Below are 26,193 nucleotides of genomic sequence, written 5' to 3' on the forward strand. Positions count from 1 at the left end.
ATCACCCCTTGGCCTGTCACAGCAGGTCCTGCAGCCCCTCTAGACCCATCCCGGTGTCTGGCCACCCTCACCACAAGAACCCTTCCCTAACACCAGCCAGGACATCTTGGGCTGCCACTCGCGCCCGTCACCCTGTTCCCCGTCACTGCACACCTCCAAGGAGAGCCCAGCATCCCTGCTGTTTAAAGAAAACCCCAGTTCCACCCAAGGTCCCACCTTTGTTAAATTCTGTAAATAAGCACCAGTGCTGTGCCGCAGAGGCCTGGCTCCCGCCAGTACCTGGGCTCCGCAGCCCCTCTCCCCTCGCTTGCAGCCGCCCGCCTGCGCAGCTGCCGCGAGAGCCCTTGCGAAGCGCAGGGCAGCTCCCGAAGCCAGGGCGATTCGGTCCTTCAGTGGCGCGGCCCAGGCAGCCCCCCCGAGGCGGCCCCATGCTCTTCCCCAGCGCCCACTCGATCCCACAGCAGCAGCCACGTTTTCCCCCGGCGAGCTCCCACCAGGGAAAACCGATCCCGTATTTAGCGGGCTCTTTTTCGGCCAGATCAGCTCCCGTGGCCAGAGAAAGGCTGGTGCCGGCGTGGCAGTACCCGGGCAAGCGGCTGCGAGCAAGGGCAGGAGAAGGGGACGCGACCCCCCTCTTCTGGCACCGGCACAGGGTTAAAGCAGCCTCGCGACTACAGATTAAAAATCGTGAGGCTGGGTGACATTAAGGAAATGGGAAAAAGTCCTATGCAGATTTCCCCTCTGCTGCTTTCTCAGCCCTGACGTGCAGGTGCCATCAATACCATCAAACGGACAGTTATTGCACCCGTCAGATAAACCTGTTACCAGTCCTCGGGGGAGTGGGGACAGCCCTTCTTCCCACCAGGTGGTGGCTTTTCCAGCCTTTTCCTCAGCACACAACCTCAGAGTGAGCTCTCTGTCCTCTCACGCTATTAATTCTTTGCCCTCATGCCCCAAATCTTTCATAAGCTCTAATTGTAACTAATTAACACAAAGTGGGAGGGAAGTAATGAAAAACTATTTTAAAGATCAAAAATGGAGTAACTACGCTGATGTAATTATTAGAAACACACGAGGTTGGGGAAGAGCGGACCTCGCTAAGTGGCTTCATATCTGCAGGCAGGAGCGTTCCCGAAGCAGCCCCGCTGCGGTGCCCCCGCTCCGGTTCACCCAGCATCAGTGGCTGGAGGGGGCAGTGCTCGGGTCCTCCTCCCTCAGCGGCGGTTCAAGCCCTGGCTCAGAGCCTCGACCCCCTGCACGTTCACCTGCCAAACCGCTCTGGTGCCACATGTACCCCACGGGCACCCAGGAAGGGAGAACGTGCATCAGGAACCAAGCTGAGCACGGCCAACTCCCCACAGAGCCATGCGCGCTCCTCTCTGCCCCCGGCCACGCTGCTCCTCCCGCAGACCGCGGTGCCTAAACCCAGCGCGGCCTCGGGGCCGGACACACAGCCCTGCGCCGTGACCACCAGGACCTCTCATCCCCCTTTCCCTCATCCCCCTCCTACCCGCGCTGGCAGCGGGTTTTCTCTCCTCCTCCCCTTCGGCGCTCCCGCCCTCCACGCCGGCAGAGCCCACGGCTTACCTTGGCCACAGCTTACCTTTGTGGGCGAGGGAACCGGAGGTGCCACCGGAGAGGCCAGGGAGGGAGTTGGAATCACCGGGGCCACCAGCGGCGTCTGAGCAGGCGTGCTGGGCTCGCTGCTGCTCATCTCCCCGCCGGAGGCGGAGGCTGAGCCCGAGGGCCCAGCCGTGCCGCTGGACGCTGCAGAACTGGGGGTCCTGGTGGGCTGCAAAACAAGGCGGTCGGGGGACACAGTCAGAGGAGCGCGTTCCAAGGGAGACAACACTTCCATGGGCGGCCCATCTCCCTGCACTCCTCAACGCCACTCCAGCCACTGGAGTCTGGCTGGGCCAAAATTCACAGATAACCCTTTGTTGAAAGGAAACGTTAAGTTTTATTATACCACTAACATAGATAAAAAACCAAAATGGATCTTTTCCTGAGCACAGAGCCCTGGCTCCAGGCCTGAGGCAGGAGGAGTCCCTCTCCTCCCTCCTGGGACAATAGAAGATCTCCTCTCCCTACAAACCGTGCTGCGTTTATGTCCTCGCACTACCACATCTACCTACGCTGCTGCTGCACCTTCGCAGCAAGGCCAGCTCGCGCCCCGAGCTCCCGGGACGGGAGGGCAGAGCCTGCCTATCGAGCGAGCGTGTCGCAGGGGATCAGAGCAGGGACTAGCGAGGGCCCTCGGTAGCGCTTGCAGAGGGGAAACTCGCTCCAAGGTTTTAGTGTTCCAGCTCCAGAGGGTGAGACAGCAAAACCTCAGAGCACACAGAGGCGGGAGCGGGGAAGGTTGCAGCCCTGTCCACCCTCCACATCTGGAAACACGACGGGACGCGTCTGCTGCTAAGCATTTGCGGGACTCTGAGTCGGGTGCTGCTGTGCCAGCGCCACCGGCAGCTTGTTGGGGACATGCTGCGGTCTGCATCCTCTGCCTGCAACTACACCAGCTGCGGGGGCGAAGCACTGCATTTTAGGGCAACAGAAGGAGAAAATGGAAGAGTAGCAAGAGTTCACCAGAGTCCAGGGAGAACCAGTGGAGCCTGGAGGAACCAGCGCAGCAGAGAGCTGCTTCACCGGTGCTTACTGGGCTGTTACTGGCTGGGACCGCAGCAGCGAGGCCGGCTGCGTAAGCCAGGTGACCGAGGGAAGCCGGTGTCTGAAGGAAAGCACCAGGCCCATCAGAAACCTCTGCTGTTCTCCTCATGGACCTGTGTTTCTGGAGCACATACCTCTGTGGCATCTAATGCCACGTAAATTGATTTCCTGACTTTTGATTTTACTCCTCGAGATGGGCTTTCCGGTGCGTGGCAGCTTCGCAAGGCGCAGGGCTCGCCCCAGGCTGGCCGGGCACACGGCTGGGCACAGCCGGGGCAGGCGCGGCGCCTGCGCCCCCGCACCCGCCTGCCACAGCGGCGCCGGGCACGGAGACCGGGCGCTCACGAGCCACGCTGCAGTCGGATCTTCTGCCGACTCCTAGCTTATTTTAGGCAAATCTGAGCTAACTCGACTGCAACAGGTAAAACGCCCCGCGGGCGGGCAGGCAGCCCAGCCTTCCCCTCTGATCTCAATGCGTGTGCAGGGGTGTCTGCAACCCCATGTAACTCCTGCCCAGTACAGATGTGAGGCCAAAGGAGTCGGAGGAGGTCATGGAGGACATCCACTCGCTGCTCCTCTCCGGCACAGGCTGCAGAACATCATTCAAACCGAGGGTGATGGTACGTGATCCACTGAGAGCTCTCCAGGAGTTGCCCTGGTACAGGGTAAAGCTCCCAGCTGGGACTGGAAACTGGCTGAAAATCCACACCAGCACGCAAAAGCTGCTTACCTTGAGCTCACTTCTCTGCCTCACTGCAAATGCTTCACATGAACTCACAGCGAAATCCTTGCTGTGTCTCAAGTGTTTGGGGAGGAGAGATTTTAGAGGAAATTTTATCCTACATTTTATCCTACAGAAGGAAGGTGGACTCTCCTCTCCCTGCGCTCACGTACTGCTGTCACACTTGTTTCTTCCCCCTGCGGTCCCAGCTCAGCCTGGGCTCTGGCCCTACGGTGCCAAAATGGCAGTTAGCAAGGTGTTCTTCGGAGGGGAAAGCTACATGCCTGGCAGCTGGGCTCCCAGTTGCTCTAGGACTGAAAGAATCTGTCACTGCCTTGGTTTGAGTTTCTTGTGCAAGCCAGTGAAAATAAAGCCCTCCCTGCAGCGTACCTCTGCACAGAAGGGAAGAAAAGATGTTCACTGTTTACAAACCATGACTTGGCTATTATGGAGTCCTTGGGGGATTTATCTCCCCCGTTCCCTCCCCTCCAACCACGCGCCCCTTTGCAAGGCAAGCCCTGCTGGCTAGGGACAGACCTCAAGGCGTGAGCGATTCTCTGTGCTGAATCAATACAGTCCTGGATGACACCACCTGGCCCTTACCTCTCTCCTCCAACAGATGCCCTCAAGATCCCACCGAAAAGTACCCCACATGAGCTAGGAAATGGCAGTCCGTGAGAAGCAAGTAATAAGGGGTACACCAAGCAGTGTGCGCTGCCAGCCGGCCAGGCTCGGCGCTGCTGCACCGCTGTTATGCTGCACCCCGTTAGATGAGCTCTGGCCACGAGCACAAAGCTTTTCGATAGACATTTTGCCCCGGTAGCTCATCATCCCCAGCGATTTAGACACGCTCCAGAGGAGCGTGTCGCTCCTGCAAGCTGCCCCAGGCTCTGCACAGCGAGATGGAAGGACAGGAGAAAACGCACGTTGGGGTTAGGGCTCACTGAGTCCGTACTGAACAGAGGGGATGCTCAGCGCCCCTGACCGCAGCTGCTCACCTTGGGCCGCCGGGCGGTGGTCTGGAGGGCAACGGGAGCAGAAGGCAGAGGAGGAGAGACATTCATACAGGGACAGACAGGAGCAGAGATACAGACCGCAGCAGCACAGCATCAGATGCAGCAGAGAACAAGGTAGAGGAAACAAAAGACATCACGGCAATTAGTGTGCATGGCATCAGGTGTACGAGCTCATTACCCCGCGCTCCCACGGCAGCTCCAGGTGGAGCCCTGCTAGCAGAGCTCCTGCGGAAACAGAGAAACAGAGCCCGGCGGCAGCTCAGCCTCCCGGTCAGGTTCTCTCGCCTAGAGCAGGGATCGCTCACTGAGCTCCAGCCCCGCTTCTCCCCATTTAGCAATGGGCCACGGGGCCGGGGAGAAGGCGCATGGCCGGAGCCAACCCCGGCTCCGGCAGCGGAGCCCACCCTGGGGCAGATGCACCGTTTCCTTCCAAGAGATCCTTAGCTCCGGAGGCACAACCCGGGCTGCGCTGGGTCAGCCCGACGAGCAGCCACCCCGCTGCAGAGCTCAGGGCTCACTAGGGCCTGCTGTAACTCGGTGCACCTTCCCAAGGGGTCACTTGAGTGTGAAATTCGGGGGGGGGTGGTGGTTGTTTTTAAAAATGTCTTCCCCCTCCCCTCCCCGCTTTGTTTTTTGAAGGGACTAGAGCATCGCCAAGCCAGCTGCCCACAGGGACGCTGGAGCCCCCGGGCTCTATTTCTCTTTAGTCATAAAACTCGCAGGGACAACACGGAGCTTCTTCTCAAACACTCCCATCCTTTGTCATTTCTGGAAATACACGCATCCACCGATGCCAGCCCAAGGCAGGACCCCCCCGCCCCCCAAACCCACCCACCGTTTGCACATGCAGCAGAGCAGTAACACAGCCATCCCCACGCCCGCGCTCCCGCGTCGAAGGGTGGGGAGGCCACGCTGCGTATCTCTGCGCACTTACACATCAGCAGGACAATTTCCCCGTTAACAAATACAGCACGCTACAACAGGTAACGGTGGAGCCGGCGGCGGGGGGAAGCGGGACGGGGAGTGCCCGGGGGCGGGCAGGGAGCCCCCAGGGGCTCTGGAAGCTATCGGACCGAGCAGAGGGAGCCGCCGGCAGGGATCTGCTCCCCAGCTGCGGCCTTAAAACCCTAAAGCATGTTTTAAAGCTTTTCGCGTTCTGCTTCGTTTTTTATTCTACTCCCTAATCCACAGCTTAAAGTAACCCAGAACAGAAAAGATCAGTAGAAGCACTGCCGTACGGCGCTCCCCAAGGACGCAGCCGGGAGCGAGGCGTTTGGCCGTACGAAGCCCATCAGCACACGCTCGGCCCCACCGCAGCCCCGCGCAGCAGCGCATCCCCCGGCAGCTTCCCTCCGCTCTGCGGGAGAATAAGGCCTTATTCCCACCCAAGGCCTTGGGAAACCAGCTGAGAGGTCTTACAGCTGCTATGTTGTTTTTTTTAAACACAGATTAGAACTGGACAGAGTTATCAGTTCAAAATAGCCAGTTATCCATTGTATTACCCAGGCTAAATCCTATTTTGCTCACTTCTAGCCTTTTCTAAAAGGCTGCACTCAGCAGGAGGCCCATTTCAATACTGAGGGAAGATGCCCACCTTCCACAACATCTTCTGCTTGGCAAAATTTGCCAGGGAAATGTAACAACAACAGTAAAAGCTTAACACCCTCAGATAAATACGGAGCTGATTTAGGAGCAGTAGTATAAGATCTTGGGGAATACTCCAGCATCCTTCAAAAGTCCTACTAAATAAAGATTATGTTGAGTAGCACCAAAAATCAAAAAAACGGTCTGAAAACCCCCTTCCCACAGGGAATCTGCAAGCCTGGCGCAGGGAGATGCTTCCACTCCTCGCCAAGCACGTGGGTCCCCGCGCAGCACGCCGGGGGGTCTCAGGAGAGACCCCATCGCCGGGCCCAGTGCTCCCCGCCATCCCACTGCCTGCTCTGCCCGGTCAGCACCGAAAGCAGCCCGGTGCATGGCAGGCCCGAGCAGCCGCGGGCTGGGCTGTCTCACACCAGCAACGGAGTCTCTGCATTCGAAACGCCGCCCGCCGCCGCAGCCAGCCGTCGGGGGAGCGCGCAGCAACCACTGAACACTTCCCTGGCGGGCTACGGGGCGGGGAGAGGCCAAGCATCTTCCCCTACTCGAACCACACCAAACGCTTAAAAAAGGGAGAAACCTCTCGGTGACCTTCTCTAAAAGCTAGCCACGCTAACTGACAGATTAACCCTGGCTTCATGCCTCCTCTGGTGTAAGGTGCGAGGCTGCTTTGGTCCCCCTCCATGTAACGCCACGTGAAGACCATAAAAAGCTGAAGCGACAGCTCTGAGACCCCCAGGTGAGCGGCCCCTTGGCGAGGGTGGGGTGGGTAAACGCTCTGCCGCTCCCCGGCAGGGTCGAGGGTGACCGGGCTCCCCGCCGTCCTCCTCTCCGTCCGGCTGCCACGCAGCACGCCTCGCATCAGCAATTCACCGCCGTGCTCCGCGAAGCGCCCGGCGGGAAGGACGCTGGCTTCTCCCGCTCCCAGCCCTTCGGGTACTGCACGCAGCCGGCGCGGCAGGGAGGCACGGGGCTCCGCTGGCAAAGCTCTTCACGGCTACGGGAGCATCCAGGAGCCCTGCTCGGGAGCCAGGAGCAGACGCTCCAACTTCTGCCAGGCTCCAGCCTATGCAGCAGCTTAACAGAAAAACTTTGGGCCCTCCGGCATCCCGGGATGCTCTGCACCACCCAGCTGTGGCTATTAATATTTCATCTGGTGGTTCTGAACTCTGCTGCATAATGTTGCTGCATAAATATTTGATGACATTACACAACCTTTGTTCCCTTGGCAGGTCCTGTGCTCAGGAGCAAGCGTCTGGGGCTCGGAACAGGCTCCTCAGATATAACCTTTGCTCCCAGCAGCAAGAAATCTGGCAAAACTCCTCCTGGCTACCAACAACTGCCCGCGGTGGAGCCGGCGTGGCCTGTCTCGAACGTGGGGCTGCAGGTCGCCGGTCCTGCCGGTCCCTCCCAGCTCGGTTCCGCTCCGAGCGTGGGAGCCTCCGCCCGGACCCAGCCGGGAGCGCTGTGGCCGGCACTGCGCGAGTCCGGGCACGCTTGCCTTAACGCCACCCTACGCCAGGCAGGGCTGGCACTGCGCTGCTGAAGGCTTCTGCTGGACAAAGTCTGAGGGCTTCTGATGCAGAACAGCAGAACTTCTCAGGCTGCGGTCGCTGCCGCGGAGGCTTCCCGCGTCGTTTCCGTGAGGTTTTCCAGCCGCGGGCGGAGGGGGCCGGCGGCTGCTGGAGTCGCTGCGTGGGCAATAACGGGGCGAAGGCCGAGCTCAGCGATGCCAGCCCGCCCCCTGCCAGGGAACCCGGCCTCTCGGAGGAACCCGGCCTTCTCCGGGCAAAACCTGTTGGCGCTGACGCTGTCTCTACCTCCGCAGCAGGCGGACAAGCCCCCCTCTCGGGGTGTTTTTCCCGGGGTGACGTTACCTGCGTTATCGCTGGGTACGCGCTACAAGAAATTTTGTGTTTTAACTGACCGGCGACGCCTTGCACACGCGCCCTCTCGCAGGTGTGATCCCGGACCGAGGCAGCATGTGCAAGGGCAGTAAGGACCAGGAAAGCAGGATTAAATCGAGCGGCTGCCAGGTTTGTGCAGCTCCCTGCCAGACAGGGCGCTGGGCTCCGGCTGGCCCCGCTGCTCCACCCTTCTGCCGGAGGCAGAGGAGAGTCGGCGTTGTTAAACTTTTCATTCAGAAGTGGATTAACCAGGAGCTCTTAAGGCAATCGCCAGGTAACAAGGTATTTCACTGTATTTGGTGAGCTCAGGGAACCACATGCATAAATCAAGAGGATTTACTGTAAGGTTAGTAAAACGGCAAAGTCCTCCCGCTGACACAGCACGGCCGGCAAAGTTACACGGTTGTGCCTTTGCTTATTTTTATTTTCACTTCTTTGAGGTCAGGCAAAAATTCTCAGGATTTCTCTTTAAGCTGAGCAGTGATATCCTGGTTACGCTAAAAATAAACATATAGGACACTAGCAGAGCACAAACCAGAGTCCGTGCTGTAACCTGCAGGAACGCCAGCTTGACAGGGAATCCAGATACGACGAACATTAGGAAACGATAAAAGCAGGCAGAGCCCAGCAGCGCGGCTTGCATCGCTAAGGCAGGAAAAACATTCCCGTTAACATGCAACTTCCACAAGCCGAGCAGCAGCACCTCCGGCAGCGGGGAAGCCGCCGGAGCCCTGCCGAGCTGCAGCGATGCTGCATGCAACGCAGGCATAGGCAGGTGAAATGGAGAAACGACTTGAAACTTGAAAGGAAAAGCTCGACATGAGATGATGCTGCTTTCTCATTCAGCAGCCTCCCCCCACCCCGTCCGTCCGCAGGCACCCGAGAACCCGGTCAAACTCACAATTAAGGCTCAGCAGCGTTAACACACAAAAGAAAAGGAAAAAAAAAGAGCAAAACAAGGTACGTTCAGAAGCAGCGTTAGCAATGACGGTGTGGAAACAGCAGCAGATTGTACCTTCCGTGTTGCCGGGGCCTGCCTCATCATTGCAGAAAGACAGACGGAGAGAGAGAGAGAAGGGAGACGGGGAGGCAGAGAGAGACTGTTAGCACACTCGGTCACAACAATGCGGCTCCCGGCGGCTCCGGCTCGGGGGCACGGGCTGCCCGGCAGCGCCTGCAAATGGCCGCAGCTCCGCTCCCTCCGCCGCCGCCCGCCCCGCAGCCCAGCAAAAGCCGCGGCCGCTCAGCGGGGCTGCGGCGCGCCGGGGCGGCGGGGGCCCGTGCCAGCCGCCGGAGCCACGGCTGCTCGTCCTCTCCCCCGCCGGTGCCTGCGACCACCGCCCCGGCGGCTCGTTACATCACCGCCGGTGGGTCTCTCCTCCCCGCGCCGGGGATGCCGCCCCGAGCCGGCGGCGGCGGGCGATGCTCCTCGCGGGCGAGGGGTCCCCGGTAGCGTAGCAACAGCCCGGCTCGGCCGCCTCGCCGCTGGGTCCGGCCAGCCCCGTGCCTCCGCCCGGCACCGGCGCCGCGCCCCGCAGACCTCTCCTCCTGCCCGCAGCCCAGCCCGCCCCGTGCCTACGCGCCGCCGCGGCCACGCCGGCCCGAGAGGCGGCCGGGACCGCGCGAGCAAATCCCCTGAGCCCGGACAGATGGACGGAGCTAAGCCCGGACAGATGGACGGATGTCTGCGCGGGGCCGCTTCCATCTTGCGGCGCCGCCGTCCGCCACCCAGCCCGACTTCCACCCTCGCAGCCGCCCAGCTCGGCCCCAGCCGCACGCCTCCTGCCAACGACGGGATTTATTTTTGAGGAGCTCAGTGCACCCCTGCGGGGCCAAGGACGCCAGCAAAACCCCCACGGCAGGACCGGCCTCGGACAGCCCCTGCCCTAAAAAAGCCCCTGCCCTAAGGAAAAAAAACCCAACCAAAAAAAAAAAAAAACCCAAAAAAAGGCAAATCCCCCCGGCGAGCAGCAGCACCCGGCGCGGCGCCCGGCACGACAGCCAGACGGCCATGTCTGAGCATTACTAGGCTGCCAAGCCCAAACCCTGAATCCCTGCTCAGCATCCGCTCTGCGCCTGGACCAGCGCTCCATCGGAACCACAACGCAGGGGTTTAAAAGCCAAAGCAACCGGTAACATTCCAGTTTCGCTGGAAACTCCGTGACTCTCCCTGCCCTGACCCTGCCGCACGCTGGAGACCCCGGCCCTGTGGTTATCGGCTCCTTGCACAAATACGCACATCCTTAATTCTGTATATTACATGTTTGTGAACATGGACCTTCTCCAGTATTGACAACTCCTGTTTCAGCTCCATAATTTTCCGATATTGCTGCACTAAGGCACCAGGAGGGAGGGGAGCTCGAGCTGACCCTGCTCGCCGCAGCAGCAACTGTCCTTAAGCAGCACGTGCACATACGAGCACCCGCACAGAAAGCGTGTTTTTAGCACCGCCAGTCATGGACCCCCAGCGCAATAGCTGCAAATCTCTTGGAAAAAAGTCTCTAAAGGCAACTTTCACCAGCGGGTGAGGTTTGAGGTTTCCTGGAGACTCGAGACCCGCAGCTTGCCATGCCGCAACCGCAGGAGCCGTTATCGGCAGCGGGTTTTGATTTCTGAATAACTTCTGAATTAGGGAACAGGACACTGGTGGTGCCTGGCACAGAGGCTGTCCCTGGGGTGAGGTTTTGAAAGTTGAGAGCATTAAAATATATAGAGATACGTGTGTGTGTGTGTGCGCGCGCGCCAATATATATTCTAAAAATCAAAATCCCTGTTTTTATGAGACTATTAAGTGTCTTCCAACACAACAGAAGCCGCTCCCTCCCAGGGCCCGTTAACTCAATTTTCTCCAGAGACTGAGGACGGGAAGTTTTGGACTAAAAAGCGACATTTGGGACAGAGAAGCTGGAGTCAATCAGGAAGAGCTAAGGAAGAAAACTGCCGCTCTGCGATGACCGAGTGTGCTCCCGGCGCCCGAGCGCTCCGTGGGAGGGGGCACCGGCACGGAGCAGACCCGAACAGACCCTCGGCTGCCCTGGGGAGGCGTCCGGGGTGGGGGCGCGGCACCTGCCCCTTCTCCTTGGCCTCCCCGCTGTGCCTGCCCAAGGGGGACCCCCGGCCACGCATCCTCCCCCGCGGCACCCCGGTGCCGCCGCATGCCCCACTGCTGCAGGAGCCCCCCTGCCAACGCCCCACGGCTGCAGCTCCTGCACGAGGCACCCCCGGGCGCAGGGACCCGCTCCAGCAGCAGCCGGGCAAGGGAGGGAAGGCAGCAGCGGCTGCCCCCAGCGCCGCAGGAAGAGCACCCTTGATGTAGCCCCTCGAGCAGCAGAGCTGAGCCCTCTCAGCTCCTCCAGCCCTACGGCCCTGTTACACTGCGGGAAGCCGCCGGGATGACCCTACAGGAGCTTAAAAACACTCGTCCTGCCCAAGGTAGCAAAACGCAGGCGAAGCGAAGGTTTGATTGCCTTGTAATTACGTCCGAGGGGCGGACAGGAGCAAAGGGGAAAGCTGCTTAAGCTGAAGGGTGATCTGGTGTATGAACCACTGACCAGGAGCAATTAGGCTGGGAACTAGGAGATTTCCCATCAGCAAAGCGTGGCAGTTTGGCAACAGCCTCCCAAGGGCAGCTGTGGGGACGGGACGCCCCGGGTTCAGGTGCACGCTGACAAGAGGGGCTGCAGCACGGGGGTCCGAGCACCGCAGCCACATCCCAAGCAGACAGGGTCTGAGGAGAGGGGCCAAGCAGACCACAGCTCCCCTCCAATTTTTCTGCCCCTTCCCTCCAGTCAAAGTTCAAAAAATCAGGAACGCTTTATAAAAGACTCAAGGGGCACTTCGGATAGCCCAATATTCAGGAATTATACACGTGGAATTTCCTACCCTCTAAGGCTCATAGCTGAAACATGCAGATCGGGGTTTTATTCTGCTTGATACACTAAAAACTCTCACAGTGTTTTTGCTCTGAAAGCACAGTAAAAACAGCACATCCAAAAGCCACGGCACTGCTTTCCAAAACCCACCCCTCCGGGTCCTCCAGCGTCACGGCAAGCGGGCTGCAGTTGTGCTACGGAAACACAGACTGGTACGGGCTTTAGCTGAAAGCCTGCACAAATTTCACGCCCATTCACAAAAACCCCACCCTGGGAGTTGAGATTCATCTATTTGCCCAAAACAGCACCGGCACGGCTCCGAACCACCATGAAGACGGACCAGGGACTGTTGGCAGCGGCCCCGCACCCGCCGCACGGCCAGGAGCTGAATCACGCACGCATCAGCCCACCTCCTCATTTTATTATCGGACTCGATCCAAAGTCCTTGAGGTAACCGAAGAGCACTCAGCCTGCCGAGTTCAGGTTACATGCTCCAATCAAGCGACTAAAAAGGATGGCGGAGTCCGGATTTCATTGCACATTAAACCCAATTAGTGCTGGCTGGAGACAGGCTGCACACCAGCCCCCCCAGCCCCCCAGCACAGCCCGCAAGCCTTTGAGCCTGATGGCACAGATCGCTGCCAGCTGCTCTGCTTAATGGGGGGAAAGCCGCCTTCTTGCTGGATTTTAGCTGGCTGAAAGAACGGGTGAGGATTCCCCATGTCGAAACCTCACCCTGAGGCCAGAAGCAGCCTCATTTTGTTCACCTCCATCGCGGGGAAATGCTGTCTGAGGCCCAAAAGGAGGATAAATGGTACAAGGCTTTAGTAAATGCGGTGCCGAAACATTGGTCGTGGCGGGGACTCCCTCCACCCCCACACCAGTTACAACCACAACCCCACGGTGGTAGTGGGGTTAGTTAGTCTGGGTCTTTCGTTCCTCGAAGACTCTCCAAGTCCTGGTTTTTGGTTTGGTTTTAACCAGTGATGTCATTCTAGAGCCTTAAGTACCACTTAACTGGCAGCTCAAACGGCACGTGGCTGGGTGCTGAACACAGAACAAGGGTGCAGCTGGCCGGTCAGAGGCGAGCACACGCGAGCTTCGGCTGATGTGCGAGTTACTGCTACTTCCCCAGTTTATCTCCCAAAGCATCGGCGGGCTTTCACCAGCCTCCAGGCAGTTACGCCCGTCTCTCCTCAATCAGCGTCAAGACTTCTCGGGTACCTGGCAAGCCTGGAAGCATCCTCCTTGGCATTTCCCTGCCGGGCAGCACCTCTCGTACCAGAGAGGATCGCACATTTAAGAGGATCACAGATCTAAGGCTGGGCTGTGTTGGTACGTAGGATCTCCCGGCCGTGCTGTAGAACCAGAGGCGGGTCAGGAGCCTCCAAGTCCTCCTGCTGCAGAAGCTGGTTGACAAAAAACCTGCCTAACATTCACCCCGGATCCTGGTAACAGCAAACCCCTACGTGTGGAGGGCTCCTACCCAGCCGCTGCCATGCCAGATGTGAGGCTCTCGCGGGACCCAGGGGAGAGCGAAGGTAACCCCGTGCAGAGATGTGCTTCAGCTCTGCCGGGAGCGGGGACGAACGTACCTTCGACTGCTTCAACTGCACAGCAAGAACGTGCAGACTTTGCAAAATAGGTTGAGGTGCAAAAAGGACAGGACAACTGTATTCTAGATGGACTGCAGATGTCAGTTTATGTAAAGGTGCCCCTGGCCAACACACGGGGCCGCCTCAACCTTTGAGAATTCCTGAAGTGGAAAAAAAAAAAAATTTTTTTTAAATTTTAAACAGCTACAGAAGATAAACACGGAGGAAAGACTGGCCCCGCCAGCATGGAGTCACTTCCAGCTGTGGGAACACTGACCTCTAGTACTTTCTGTGCGTGACAGGATGAAAAAAAAAGAGATCATCCTCAAGAAAATGCCTCTGATCCCACAGCAATTTATTAAAACAAGCCAGATAATGTTCTAATGAGCTGAGCAATGGGAAAATATTCAGATCAAGAGCCAAAAAGGAAGTGCAAGCTTCCTTCCAGCGCAAGCTCTCAAGAGCTGAAGCGGAGGGAGTCAGCAGAGCCACCGCAGCGCTCCCCGCCATCGCTGCCGGCAGCTACGGGCAGCTCAGGCCTGCACCGTGCCCCGCACAGGGACGGGACGGGAGCCAAGGCGTTTCTGCCCGTGTCAAACAACAGGTAACTAAAAGCCAGGAAGAAAGAGGTGCGGGCTGTGCCACCGGCAGTGCCGAGCCCCAGACCCAGCCGGGAACCCTCTGCTCGGGAGCTTGGCGGCCATGTCCTAGGGGCGGGAGCCCCCCCAGCTGCGGGGATCCCCCCTGGCTCCACGGTGGGGATCCCCCCTGGCTCCACGGTGGGGATCCCCCCTGGCTCCACGGTGCGACCTGTGCAAACATCCCAGGAAGAGGAGCAAGGAGCACTGCCTCTCAGGTAACCGGGGTGGGGATATTTTGCACCTTCATAGACACTGCTCCCAGTGTCTACGAAGAACAGAATTTATCTGGATAGCTATACGTACCAAGTTAGCCTAGTTTTTACGGCACTATCTTTTACATAAGCCTAGATTAAAATCAGTCCTTTTCAAGCAATTAACAATTTTCTGTTGTCCAAAGAACGGCACTGGGTGACCCCAAAGGACACTGCTCCTGCAGGCTTGCCGAGGCTTCCCCAGGGGGATTTAAAGACACGTCGTGCTTTCTGCTCTCCCGCGGCGCACCAGAGGCATCCTGCGGCACAGCCCTGCCCCAAGGGCAACGTGGACTCTGCTGTTTGCCATCCGCCTCCAGGCAGAGCTGACGGCTTGTGCAGGCACACGCCGCCCCGACTTCCACGCCAGCAAATGCAACTGAACCCAGCTGGACTTGTCCTCAGAAAATCAGAGCTCAGCTTTACAAGGCTTTGACCTCAGCCCACATTACAAAAACCAACAAATACGCCACGAAGCACTGAGCTGGCAAGAGCCGGTAGCTGTGTAAGGGCAGAGGTGGCTTACTCGGGGCAGTCACCCGCTCACGCCACACCTCAGCACTCACTTCATCACCGGTCCAAGCCCCAGAGGTGCTTCCCATCTCCCTGCGCCAAGCAGTTTTTCCTATCACGAATCCTCGAGTGTCCACGGAGCATCGGTCACGAGCTCCCTGCTCCCGCGCTGGCTGTGGTCACCCGTCTCTTGCCTTGCCCTCGGGTTTTCGCTCTCAGCTCCGCTCCCAGCTCGCAGGTGCCGAAACTGCTGCTGGTGAGAACGCGTGAGCCCGGCGAGCCGTTCTGCGAGGCACCTGCTGCCACGACGGTCTTGTGCAGGATCTGCTCGCCACCGAGCTTCGTTCTGCTCCTCAGGGGTGCTCAGAGCTCTGTCCCAGGGACCTGCAATGGCCTCCCGACTGCTCCCCCGCTCGGGCTGGCTGCTCAGCTGAGCCGGGTCACACCTTCCTGGTATCAACGAGCCTGGAGGCCAAGTAACATCCCCAGCCCATCAGTACCAGGGCGGCTCACCAGCCCTGTCGCCAGCTACTTCTTCCTCAGCTCCAACAATGATTCTTCAGGGCTGGCAGAGAAAGAGCTTATTCTGGGGCAGTGGGGCCAGCCCATCGGTCCACGAAGGACCGAACTGCCAGGCAGGATGGTGCTGCGTCCAGAGGGCAATTCTGGGGATAAGACGAACACATCAGCATCCAAACCTAACTGCCTTCAGCTCCTTGTACCCGGCTAGGAGCCTTACGCAGAGCCCCTGCGGACAGTACAAGGTAGCGCACAAATCTGGACACCTTCAGGAGCTGAGGCCGGGGTCCCGCCAGCATCCCCGCTCCCCCCACAGCTCCTCCGCTGGCTGCAGACAGGCCAGCCGTGTCAGCGGCGAAGGATGCCACGTGGCGTTTTTAAAAGCACTAACAGCGTATGTTAACGAACAACCGCCGCGTGTCATTAGTCTGAGCACGTCACAGTGAGGTCTGCTTTGGATCAAGGGCCGGTTTTACAACAGAGGTGGCTTTTAAGTTATCTGAGGGCATCAAAAGCTCCAGCAGAAGCTCCCCCCAAGCCCGGGACGGCCCAGAGGACAGAGGCTTTCCTCCACGGTGCAACCACTACCCAAACCTGTCAGGCCAAAGGCCCACATTCCGATTAAGTATTCTCAGACAAAAGCAACCTTGATTCGTGGCTGTAAGCCCCTTAGTGAACAAAGTGCCGTATATGTTGCTGAAGGAGTCACATGAAAGCTTACACCGATTTAAAGCTAAGAGAATTAAGGATGTCACAGTAAGGGGGGCAGGGCAGTAGCTGCTCTCATGAACCAGCTCCTCTCCCTGTTGCACACCTCCGCTTCCCAAATCCAGACTGCACGAATTCTTTCCACATCCAGGATTCAATAAACACCAACACGGGGCCGGCCACGCACCTTCCGGAGCAGCAGATGAGAAAATGTAATTTCACAACGGAAAAAGCAGGTGTCGGAAGCTTTAGAGCTGCCCTTTAAAAACGTTCAGCGATACGTAAGAGCAGTTATTTCTCTGCAAAGCAACAAGGAGCTTTTAGCACCAACACAGATAAGGAGATTGCCGGATCTCAGCTGGGTTTGGAGCCGGAGCAGCCTGCGATGCTGCCGGGGTTAACTCTGGCTCATTTACATGGTACCGCCAGCTTGCGGCGCCAGATGCTGCTCAGCTCACAGCTCCATAGGTTCGCTGGCCCTTCCCTTGATTAACAGCAAAATAACCACCCTTCCGCAGCGCGGACCTTGCCGCAGCGCCCACGAACATCCCTAAGGGGCACGAAGAACGGCCACGACAGTTTGTCAGCCGGGCAAGAGGAATGCTGGCCATGTAAAGATCAGTGCAGGGGTTCACTGAGACCCTGCTGTAGGAGGCGAGGCACGTTCTGTGAGATAATCGGATTACTCTTTCCTTTAAAGGATTAATAGGGCTTGGGGTGGCCCCTCTTCTTTAAAAAGAAGCCATCTGGACCCAGACCGCTCCGTGCCCTCGTCAGGCTGAAACAGGCCATCTGCTCCCTGCAGAGACGCTGCCACCGAACGCGGCTCGCGGCCGGGCACAACGGCGAACGGGAGGACAAGAGAGGATCAGAGCGAGATCGAGCGCCCAGCGGAGGGGGAGATGAAGCCACGCTCGTTACAGAGCTCGAAACAAGGCACTCAAGATCCAGCCCTGGCGCACGGAATGGCAGCTGGGATGATGAAAGGAACAGGAATGTTACTGGAGCTGGGACAAAGCCAATCCGTTGCGGGGGCTGGGGATCCACAAACAGGCATCAAACTGGCTTTAGCTCACCTGTCACAGGATAGGTGAGAGACAGCACCCTTGGGAAAGAGTTATCGTGGTCACAGAGCTCAGGCGTACCGGGACGGGGCTGGGCGCGCGTTCCCACTCCAGAGAAGGGCTCACTGCACTCACGCTTGCAGCTTGCTGCAAATGCAACCCACAGACGTCTGCGGGACCAACCTCCCACCCTCGGCCAGTTAAGGACACGCTCCCTGCCCCAGGTGACCCCGGACCCTCCGTGCTCAGGGTCTCCAAGGGTCTCCAGATAGACCGGGACACCGCAGACGAGCCTGTCTCACCTGCGAGCTGCAGACCCGTCTGTGAGGACGTGCCCCCCCGCGCCCGCTCGCAGCTCCCACCACAGCCCTGGGCAGCAGACCCCGCACCTCTGTCTCGCTGGAAGGTGACGCTGCATGACCCAGAGCAAGCCCGGGCGCTTCAGAAAGAGGGGAGACAGGCTTGCTGACCACAGGGTCAGCAAAATGGTAGCGCAGAGGAGATAAAGGAGCACACAACCCATCTCACTCCAAAAATTAGGAGAGAAACACCCTCTTACTGCTTTTTAAACAGGCATTGGGTGTTCTTCCCCCGCCACCCAGCGTACAGCCTCAGCAGCCCGGCCAGGCAGGGGCTGGCAAACCCTTCCGAGGCAGGCCGGCAGCTCCCCGCGTGCCTGGGGACAGCCCCGACCACCAGCCCCCCGCAGAGAGCCCGAGCAAGGTACATGCGGCAGGTACCCCCGTGAGGATGGGACGCCCCGACACCCCGCACCCCTACGCAGCATCGCAGCGAACGGGAAGGACCTCCAGCCTCCTACGGCGCCGGAGGTGACCCAAAGCTGCCCGCCGTGCTCCGGGGCCCCGTGGGACCAGCCACGACCTCAACAGCAAGAAGCCCTGTCCCACCGCTCCCGGCGAGCTCCAAGACAGGAGCAGAACCGAGGGGGACAATAGCTGGGGAGGGGGGGAAGCACCATCTGGCACAAAAAAGCAGCAAGCAGCAGCTTTTAATACGATTAAAGTCTATATTTAGCATGCAAAGAGCGACCGTAATCTCATGAATGAGGATTTATCTGCTAATTATGTTAGTTATTTTGTGATCGTACCAACTGGACTGCAACTTTCACATGCTTGTGTGAGGTCAAGAGCTGTAAAGGAGGGGGGTGGAGAGCTGACAAGTTTATTAAAGGCCAAAAAAGTTAAATTCTGAGGTGACCTCAGCAAAAACGTGGCACTGGCCTCCCCCTCTGCGACGAGCTGTGACGTGCCTGCCTGAGCCCGTCTCCACGCGTCGCTGGTCAGGGAGGGCTACTGTCGCACAACCACTTCTCTTAAAAGCAAGACACAGCTAAAGCCCTGAGCAGATGGCGGCGTACGCACGGCACCCTGCGATCAACCTCACCGCCTGGAAACCACGGGACGGGGAAGGAAAGACACACAACCGTCAGAACGAGTGCTCCCCATCAGCGTAACTAACAGCCGGGAGCAGGTCGGAGCCGCACGCCAAGGGCAGCGGTGAGAGCCCGCAGGACCGAGACGCGGGGCAGACGCATGCGTGACGCCCGGAGAGCCCCAGAGACCTGCGCAGACCTCGGACTACAGGGCTGGTGGAGGGGGTCGGCAGAGAGGGGACACCTGGCCATGCCTCTATGGGGTCTCGGCAGCTTCGCCTTGTGCTTCCGCACCGCTCCTCGCCTGCGGGCTGCCTGTGGACACATGCTGCTGTTTGGATCGTCCCTCCACCCAAAAATCAAAATGAAAGTGGCTGGAAATACAAGATCCACCAAAAACGCCACCAACTGGCATCGTGTACGCCAAGGATTGAGCAGGTACCGTGTCCCTTTCTCTCTAGCGCTCGTACTGCGCCTCTGCCGAGTCTCGAGCGGCCAGATTTGCTTTTCCCTTGGCAAGATTTCCACGGCCGGAAAATGTTCCCAAAAAGCCTGTAGGAAATTATGATTCTTTGCCAAGACCTCTGTAGTTTTAGTTCCTTTTGGTAATAAGTGATACAAAAGATTTTTGGCTTTGTAAATGTTGTGAGCAAGCTGGTTGTGGGGGGCTCTTACCTCGGGAGAAGCAGGGGAGCCGTAGCCCAAAGAGAGGACACGCACCACGTATAAGCGAAACGGTGACTTGCCTCCGAGTCACCAAAGCGCATTTCTCAGCGGCACGGTGCCTTTTTCCAAACCCTTGGGGTCTGCTCTCTCACTACAGCGGCTCCCTGTTTCACCACTGCTCAGCTACGGATTAAAGCTGCCCAGGAGAAAATTCTTTACGTAGCGTTCCCTTGTATTGCTCAGAAAACGGCACACGCGTGGTGCCCGACAGGCCATGTGGCGGCCCCGTGATAACACACCTGGCTACCCAGGGAAACGTGGAGCTGTAGATGTCCCCACGTCAGGCGGTAAGCGTGAGGGAGCACAGCCGATGCTTCCCACAGCAGGTAAAGCTCTTAGCGCGCAGCTGGTGCGTCCAGCACCCACGGCTCGGGGAGCGAACGCTGTATTAAAACGTTAGTTAAAGGGAAGAGAAGGCAGAAGGCAGCGAAAGCCAGGCTGAGGCGAGCCCGTCAGCCCTTCAGGCAGAAGCAGCAACGTGCGTGCTGGCTCTCTGGTGTCCAAGACTTGCAGTCAGTCGATGCAAAAACTCTGCGCAGATGCGATGGGAGCGACGCCGGGCACAGCCCGGGCGCAACACCATAACCGGCGCCGACTTGAAAACCCGACTGTGATTAACTGCAACGGCAGAAAGTCTCGCAACGGAGCGGGAAGCAAAGACCTGGGCTCCGTGCCTCCCTCGAGCAGCCGCAGCGCAGCGGTGCCGCAGCGCAAGCGCTTTCCACCACGCCGTGGTCTGGCTCAGAAGCGATCGCTTTTGCTGCATTTACCTCCCGTCCTCTGAGCAAGCTGGGGGCTGGCGAAGGGGAGCGCATGCAACGAGCAAACATGCAACGGCACGATGGAGGCACAGCAGCAATGAGTGACAATGAACTGGGATGCACCGGAGGGCCCTTCATGCGGCCAGGAGACTCGGCAACACACAGAATAATTGTCAAAAAAGCACCACCTTTTTAGGTTTCACTCCACGCTGCATGAGGAGGGAATAAAAGGGTACAAAGTTAGAGCTCACATCATCGACAGCGGAGATAAGCAGCGATCTGCTCTCGGTTCAGCCATGGCACGTTTCAGAGCTAGCTATTCACGGAAGAGAACACGTCTCGTTGAAGTCACTGGGCTGCAAAAATACCTACCATCAGAAAGGAAAATACATTCAGGTAAATTTAAACAGACGTTAAGATGGGTTAAGAGAGGAAAGCAGACAACAGAGCTCGTTTTCAACGCTCTGATTTATGAGCATTACTCCAGTGTCAGTGATCCACCGTCCACTCCTCCAGCACAAAGACTCTTGAGGTGCCAGGACATATTCAAAGGAAAATAAATTCACTTAATGGCAGCCATCGGCACTTGCAAAGAGAGTTAACCAACAGGCGTAGCTGACTGAAACCTGGAATCCCTGGGGAGGAGGGATCCCACCCCAAATCCCGCTCTCACAAGTCCTGCTCCCTTCCCACACTGACCCGCCTTGGATCAGACACCGCGAAGGGAAAAGGCGGCTGGGCCCAACTCTCTATTTTCCCACGTTTCTTGGGGGTGCACTTCCACCACCCCTCAGGTCAAGGACCGCTCGCGACTTACAGTAACATATTTTGCTTTTAAAATGCAATTCTTGATCACACCGAGGCAAAGCCCTGCATCAGCCGCTGCCCTAGGGATGACTTTTCATGGCGGCAGGGAGTTTATGCAATTGTGCTGGGAAGAAAACGCTTTTCACCCGAAGCGTGCTGGAAATTTCCTCCAGTTTGTTGCCAGTCAGGGCCCCCTCCACCCACGGGAAAGATGATCTTTTCCCCATTTTCAGGAGCCCCGATGCCACCGCCCATTGAGCAGAGGTAACAGCCTCTCAGGTCCAGCTGGCAGGAATTGGGGTTTCAACGCCAGGGTCTCCCAGGACATGGGAGGAAGCCGAGAGGGCACCAGGGACGACGGTCTCAAGGCAGGCACGGGGAGCACACGGCGGTCAGGGCACGCTCCCCACGCCTGCTCCGGGACCTGCCGGTAGCACCCAGGGAAGGATGGGCTCCCCGGGGGTTTGGGCAGCAGCTTGCCCTGGTGTAGGGGGGCTGGGGGGCAACAGTAGGAGAGCAGGATGATCCAGGCCAGATCCGTGGTACCTCTGCGCCTTCTCCTTAGAAAGGATTTGTCATTTTTGTACCCTTGGGACCCCCCCCGCCACTCGGGCCAGCCTCACCAGCTGAGCACCCCCTCCAGCCAGCCCGCCTCCCAACAAAGCCCGTTCTGACTCTCCCAGACACCTTCCTCGGAAGACAAATCCTGCCTCGAGGGCTCCCAACTCAACACCCTGCCCTCACGAGCAGAGCTGGGAACAGGAGCAGAGCCGCCCTTCAGGAGCGCCCAAGGAAATCCAGAGCTCTTGGGTGACTTTCTAGTTTCGAAGAACATGGTTGGGTAGCACAGAAAACACACCTTTTGCAGCAGCGTGAAGCACGCACTCAAGATGGAAATCACCCAAAATACTGCATGGCAGAGGTTTTACTCTCAGAAAACAGCAGCTCTTCCTCAGGCAAACCGTGGCAATGGTCACCATGTAGGGAAGCCAGCACATGTGTGGGTAAGGCCAAAAAGGATCGAGGGGACCACAACCAACTGCAGCGCTCTCCTGCAGCCACCTCGGGGTCTGGGAAGCCCGGAGGGTGTCGAGGGGCAGGAGATAGCCCTTGTGGGGGAGGGACAGGCTGCCGAGACGTTCTCCACTCCTGACTGCTCGGGCTCCGCTAACGCCACAGCCTGCGCACACCGGGTGCACCTCCGCAAGAGGGGATTCCCCCCGGCATGGCTCGCGCTGGCCTCCCCAGCCTCCTGCTGCTTGGGCTACAAACCTCAGCAGCATCGCCTTCAGCAAATAACCTCAGCGCTCGCCAACAGGCCGGACAACAAGTGGTGCTGGAGAAGGCTCGCCCTAGAGCTCAGGCTTTGCACGAGGTAAAACTGTCCCTGGGGTGTTGGTGTGCCTCCCGTCCCTGCAGCCTCTCTGGAAAGAGCTGGCAGCGCCTCAAGAGGCAGCCGCTGCTTTTGCTCCCTTCAGCAGCGTGCTGGAAGCCAGACTCTTCAGCGTTTGATCAGACTTGCACGTGGGGAACCGCGACCCTTCACCATGTCCACGTGGGACCTGCGGGACTAAGCCCAACCCGCCCTGCGGACCCTGTGCTCGACCCGCAGCCAGCCTGCAAGCTGCGCGTTCAGCAAAGACGCCTCCTTGGGTTGAAATACTGGGCAAGTGGCTCAAAGCACTTTTCCGGCACCTGATTTCCACATTTCCACACGGCAGCTGCAGCAGCTCCTGGGAGGAGCTGCGTAATCCAGGCAGGCGAACAGCAAAGCCCGAGTTTGCCTGACTCTAACACACAGGGCAGAAGACAAATCCGCGTATGCCCATCACAGTGGCACCGCTCAGGGCACCGCCGGGAGCGTGGCACACCACAGGCAGCATCTGAAAGGCTGTTCATTTTGAACTCCAGTGCTTTCCGTAACGACAAAGCAGGCCGAACGCCCCGCAGCATGTCAAGCAGCAGCAGCCCCAGCCCAGGGCAGCGCCAAGCTCCGTCTACCAAAACGTGCTGCTTCAACAGTGGCCATCACCAAATTCTCAACTTCTTACACAGGGGAAAAAAAAAAAAAAAAGTGATGCTCACGGACAGAAGGTGCCATTAGATATTTGATCTGGGGTTTCTTAAGCGTGCTGGGTACAAATCCCTTTGGTTCGTAGCTCCTTTCCTGCCACCTTCTCAGGACGTGAGCATTGTAAGGAATTTAATTAACAACTACTACTTCAGCATCCTGATTTCATGAATGCTAAGAATTCTTTTTTCACTTCATACATATCGTATGTATCTTTCACTACAAATCTTCCTTCCGATGCCCCGCGACTCCCTGTCGCGGCTGTTGTTCCGGGGAAGGGGAGTCTGGGCTGGCCTCCGTCACGGGGCGCACTGCTCAGTCTCACCCCGTCTATAGGTAAACCAGGAGACTGAACGTTGTGCATCACAGGCAGAGAACCCCAGGGGAGAAGATGCCACCGGTGCCAGAGGCCCTGCGGCGGAAAAGGCCGGTGAGGACAGACCCGTGGCAGGAAAAGGCAGTCCCTGCAAAATCCTCCAAATCCCTTTAACGCGAGACAGGGGGTTTCTTCTCCCCGCTCTACCCTGGCGGTCAGCTCAACAAGGCACAACCTCCCAGGCACCAGAGCCCGACTAACGCCCGGAGCCCCTCAAAGTGCTGCACCAGATCCCGATGCTGCACGGGCCGAGCGGGACCCAGCCCGCGGCTCTGCGTCGCGGCGGGGAAAGGCCACCCCTCCTCGTAACCAGCTGGAACTTCAAAGCACGAGGCTGGGCTCGCCGGCTGCCCGACGCAGGACCGCAGGTGTCGCGCACGCAAGAGGACAAGGTGGGGAAGCCCCTTACCTCCAGACAAGCTGTTTCCTTTTCCGCAGCCACCTACGCATAAGATGGGCCGGTCTGTCCTCGAGAAACACCCAGCGCCTATCCCAAAGCACGCCCACACCAAAAGCACCCCCCCACATCCCTCACGGTCTACGTACGGGCATGGCCATTTGTGTGTTTTTAACCGTAAGGACGTGTGTAATTGTGCCTGCCTGGCAGTCAGAAGCATCTGAGGATAGGCACCCGCTCCGGTTTTCCCTTGCTTAGCACACAGCCATCACCTCCGCATCCAACCTGTACCCGTTTATGCCTCCAGAGCCTCTGAGCGTCCTGGACAGGGACAGTCGGAAGCACGCGCCGTTTCTCTGTGAGCCAGAGAAAGCTCATTTCACACGTCCCGAGGAGCGCGCCCTTCCTGCAGGACGCAAGGGTCCTGATTTAAAGGAACACGGCCAAGAGGCATGCGGGGCGTGGGCGCCACAATATTGACTGGGCTTAGACAAAACGTGTAATACAGGAAACTGCGCTGGGGTTTTATTCCTCAGTAACTCACTGGTTTCTGGCCACTGGCTGACAATTACTTTTTATAGGGCCTTGTTTCCCCTGGGTTTCAGGAGGAATGTGCTTTAGCACATTTTATTACAGAGCACAGAACTGAAAAGGTCTAAATAAGAGACAGGCTGGCAAAACGCTGTCCTGTCTGCATGTTTTGTGTATGTGCGTGTCTCCCTGCGCTTCTCCTGCACGGACAAAAATAGGGCTTTTAGAGAGGTGGTAAGAATTAAGAAAAATAAGGAGCGGCACGTGCAAGTCTGCCTCTTCCACCGCTCCTATGCTGCAAGGGGCATTTGTTTCAGCAGCCTGCAGAGTCAGGGGCTCAGCACTCACCAGTTTGCTGGCTTTGGCAGCATCCAGGGAATCTGCAAAGAAAAACAGAAACAGAACTGTGAGCTTTGGGCCAAAGGACGCCTCCGGCCTGACCCGCATACCAAGTGTCTCTGCAGCCCAGCCAGCGTCGAGGCACGCTGAAAGGACCATTTATGCACGTTCTTAGGGAAGCGGGCGCGAAGCAGGGGCCGTGCAGCCCTGGATACACCAGGACACGGTGGTACGATGGGGTACGGGTTTGGGGGAACAGGGACTCCCTTATTAGACCCGTTGGCGCAGCGTGAGGACGCCAAGCATTCAGATACGTGCCTCAGAAGTAGGTCAGGCTACGCTGCTTTTCTTGAGTTAAATTACCGCAATTCAGAGAACGCTGCGTCACCTTCAGAGCGCTCTGTCGGAAACGCACGGCGGTCCGGCCCCCACGGCCGCATCGAATCACCTGGATTCCAGATGAGAATCCCATGGGAGGACCAGGAGAAATGCGGCTCCAGAGACCATTTACTTCATGCAGCAAAATAAAAGGTCTCTGTCCCAGTCCATAGGCGGTCGGGAATCTGGGGCACGCACAAGGCAGGTGTACAAGAGACCTCTCACAAATGTTCCCAAACTGACGGGCTGCAGCTCCGCTCTGTCCGCTCTCCACCTCAGCCCAGCAAACCTCCCCGAGCATCCACAGCCCCAAGCCCAGAGCCCCGGCAGGTTTCGAGCTGCACAGGCAGGTCCTCCCCACTCCTCAGAGAGCAAACCTCCTGCACGTGGGCGGCCGCCAGGAACGTCTGCTGACAATTCAGCCGCCGGCCTTCCCCAGGTCGCTAAATTCGGGGGGTGACGGCTGTTAGGAGCTGCTCCCATTTCCTCATCCTAGCAGAGGATGGCCGCAGCTCCCCGTTACAGAGCCTGGCCACTACGGCGGGATGTCGGGGGTCAGCACCGGGCTAAACCCCGGGGCTCAAACAAACCCGCCTCCCCCGAATTCAGGATTCCTCCCTGGTTCTCTGCATTATCGGTGTGCACGGTTGGACAGCAGGGTGAGTGCCGTGTCTGTGAGTGTGGAGGAACCAGACTGCATGACCTTGGCTCATGTGCATCAGAGATGCAGGTAACCACTGCAGTTTTGGCTGAATTACATCCTTTGCTCCATTTCTGGAGGTCTGGCGGGTCCACGAGCAGCTCGCAGCCATGGGGGCTGCTTGCCCTGCTCCTCTCACGGCTGCAATTCCACCAGGGGTTGAGATTTCCAGCTGTGGCTCTGATCACCCCAACAGCAAATGCTGCAGAAGCGTCTCATAAATAAAAGATGGGAGCTGCCTCCATTGCGTGCCTCACACCTCTGCTAGTCTGGAGAGGGAAGGGCAGTCTCTGCATCACCCGCCGCAGTCGGACTGCAGCAGCCAGCGCGGCCGTTTCCATGGAAACCCCCTGGAAGCAGCGCATCCCAGCACCTGCATCCCTACCAAGCAGCGTCACGGCCAACACCAAGCCTGAGAGCCCAGGCTCCCTCTGCCCCCGCCTTGGGACCCGGCCAGCGTCCGCCCGCCGTGCCGCCGCTGCCCGTCCTGACCGGCACCGCTCCGGCACGGCCCCTTCGCTCACCGGTTCAACCACCAACGACCGACTCCAGCTCCTGTGTGTGTCCCACCCCCGCGGGCAATGCCCCCTCCCGCAGTACAAGGGCCGCTTCATGGCACTCAAGGCCAGCAGGCGGCTGCC

At 58.4% G+C, this 26,193-nt stretch overlaps 1 protein-coding gene across 1 annotated transcript in view; it reads right to left on the bottom strand.

Moving 5' to 3' along the window:
* Window positions 1–26,193, bottom strand: part of DCTN1 (dynactin subunit 1) — a 60,654-nt gene that overhangs the window by 27,202 nt on the left and 7,259 nt on the right. The window contains 3 exon segments of the mRNA XM_075092322.1: window positions 1,604–1,792; window positions 4,387–4,407; window positions 24,484–24,515. Of these exon segments, the coding sequence (XP_074948423.1) occupies window positions 1,604–1,792; window positions 4,387–4,407; window positions 24,484–24,515 (242 nt within the window).

The sequence above is a fragment of the Phalacrocorax aristotelis genome, chromosome 4, assembly GCF_949628215.1.
Source record: "Phalacrocorax aristotelis chromosome 4, bGulAri2.1, whole genome shotgun sequence".
Lineage (NCBI taxonomy): Eukaryota > Metazoa > Chordata > Aves > Suliformes > Phalacrocoracidae > Phalacrocorax > Phalacrocorax aristotelis.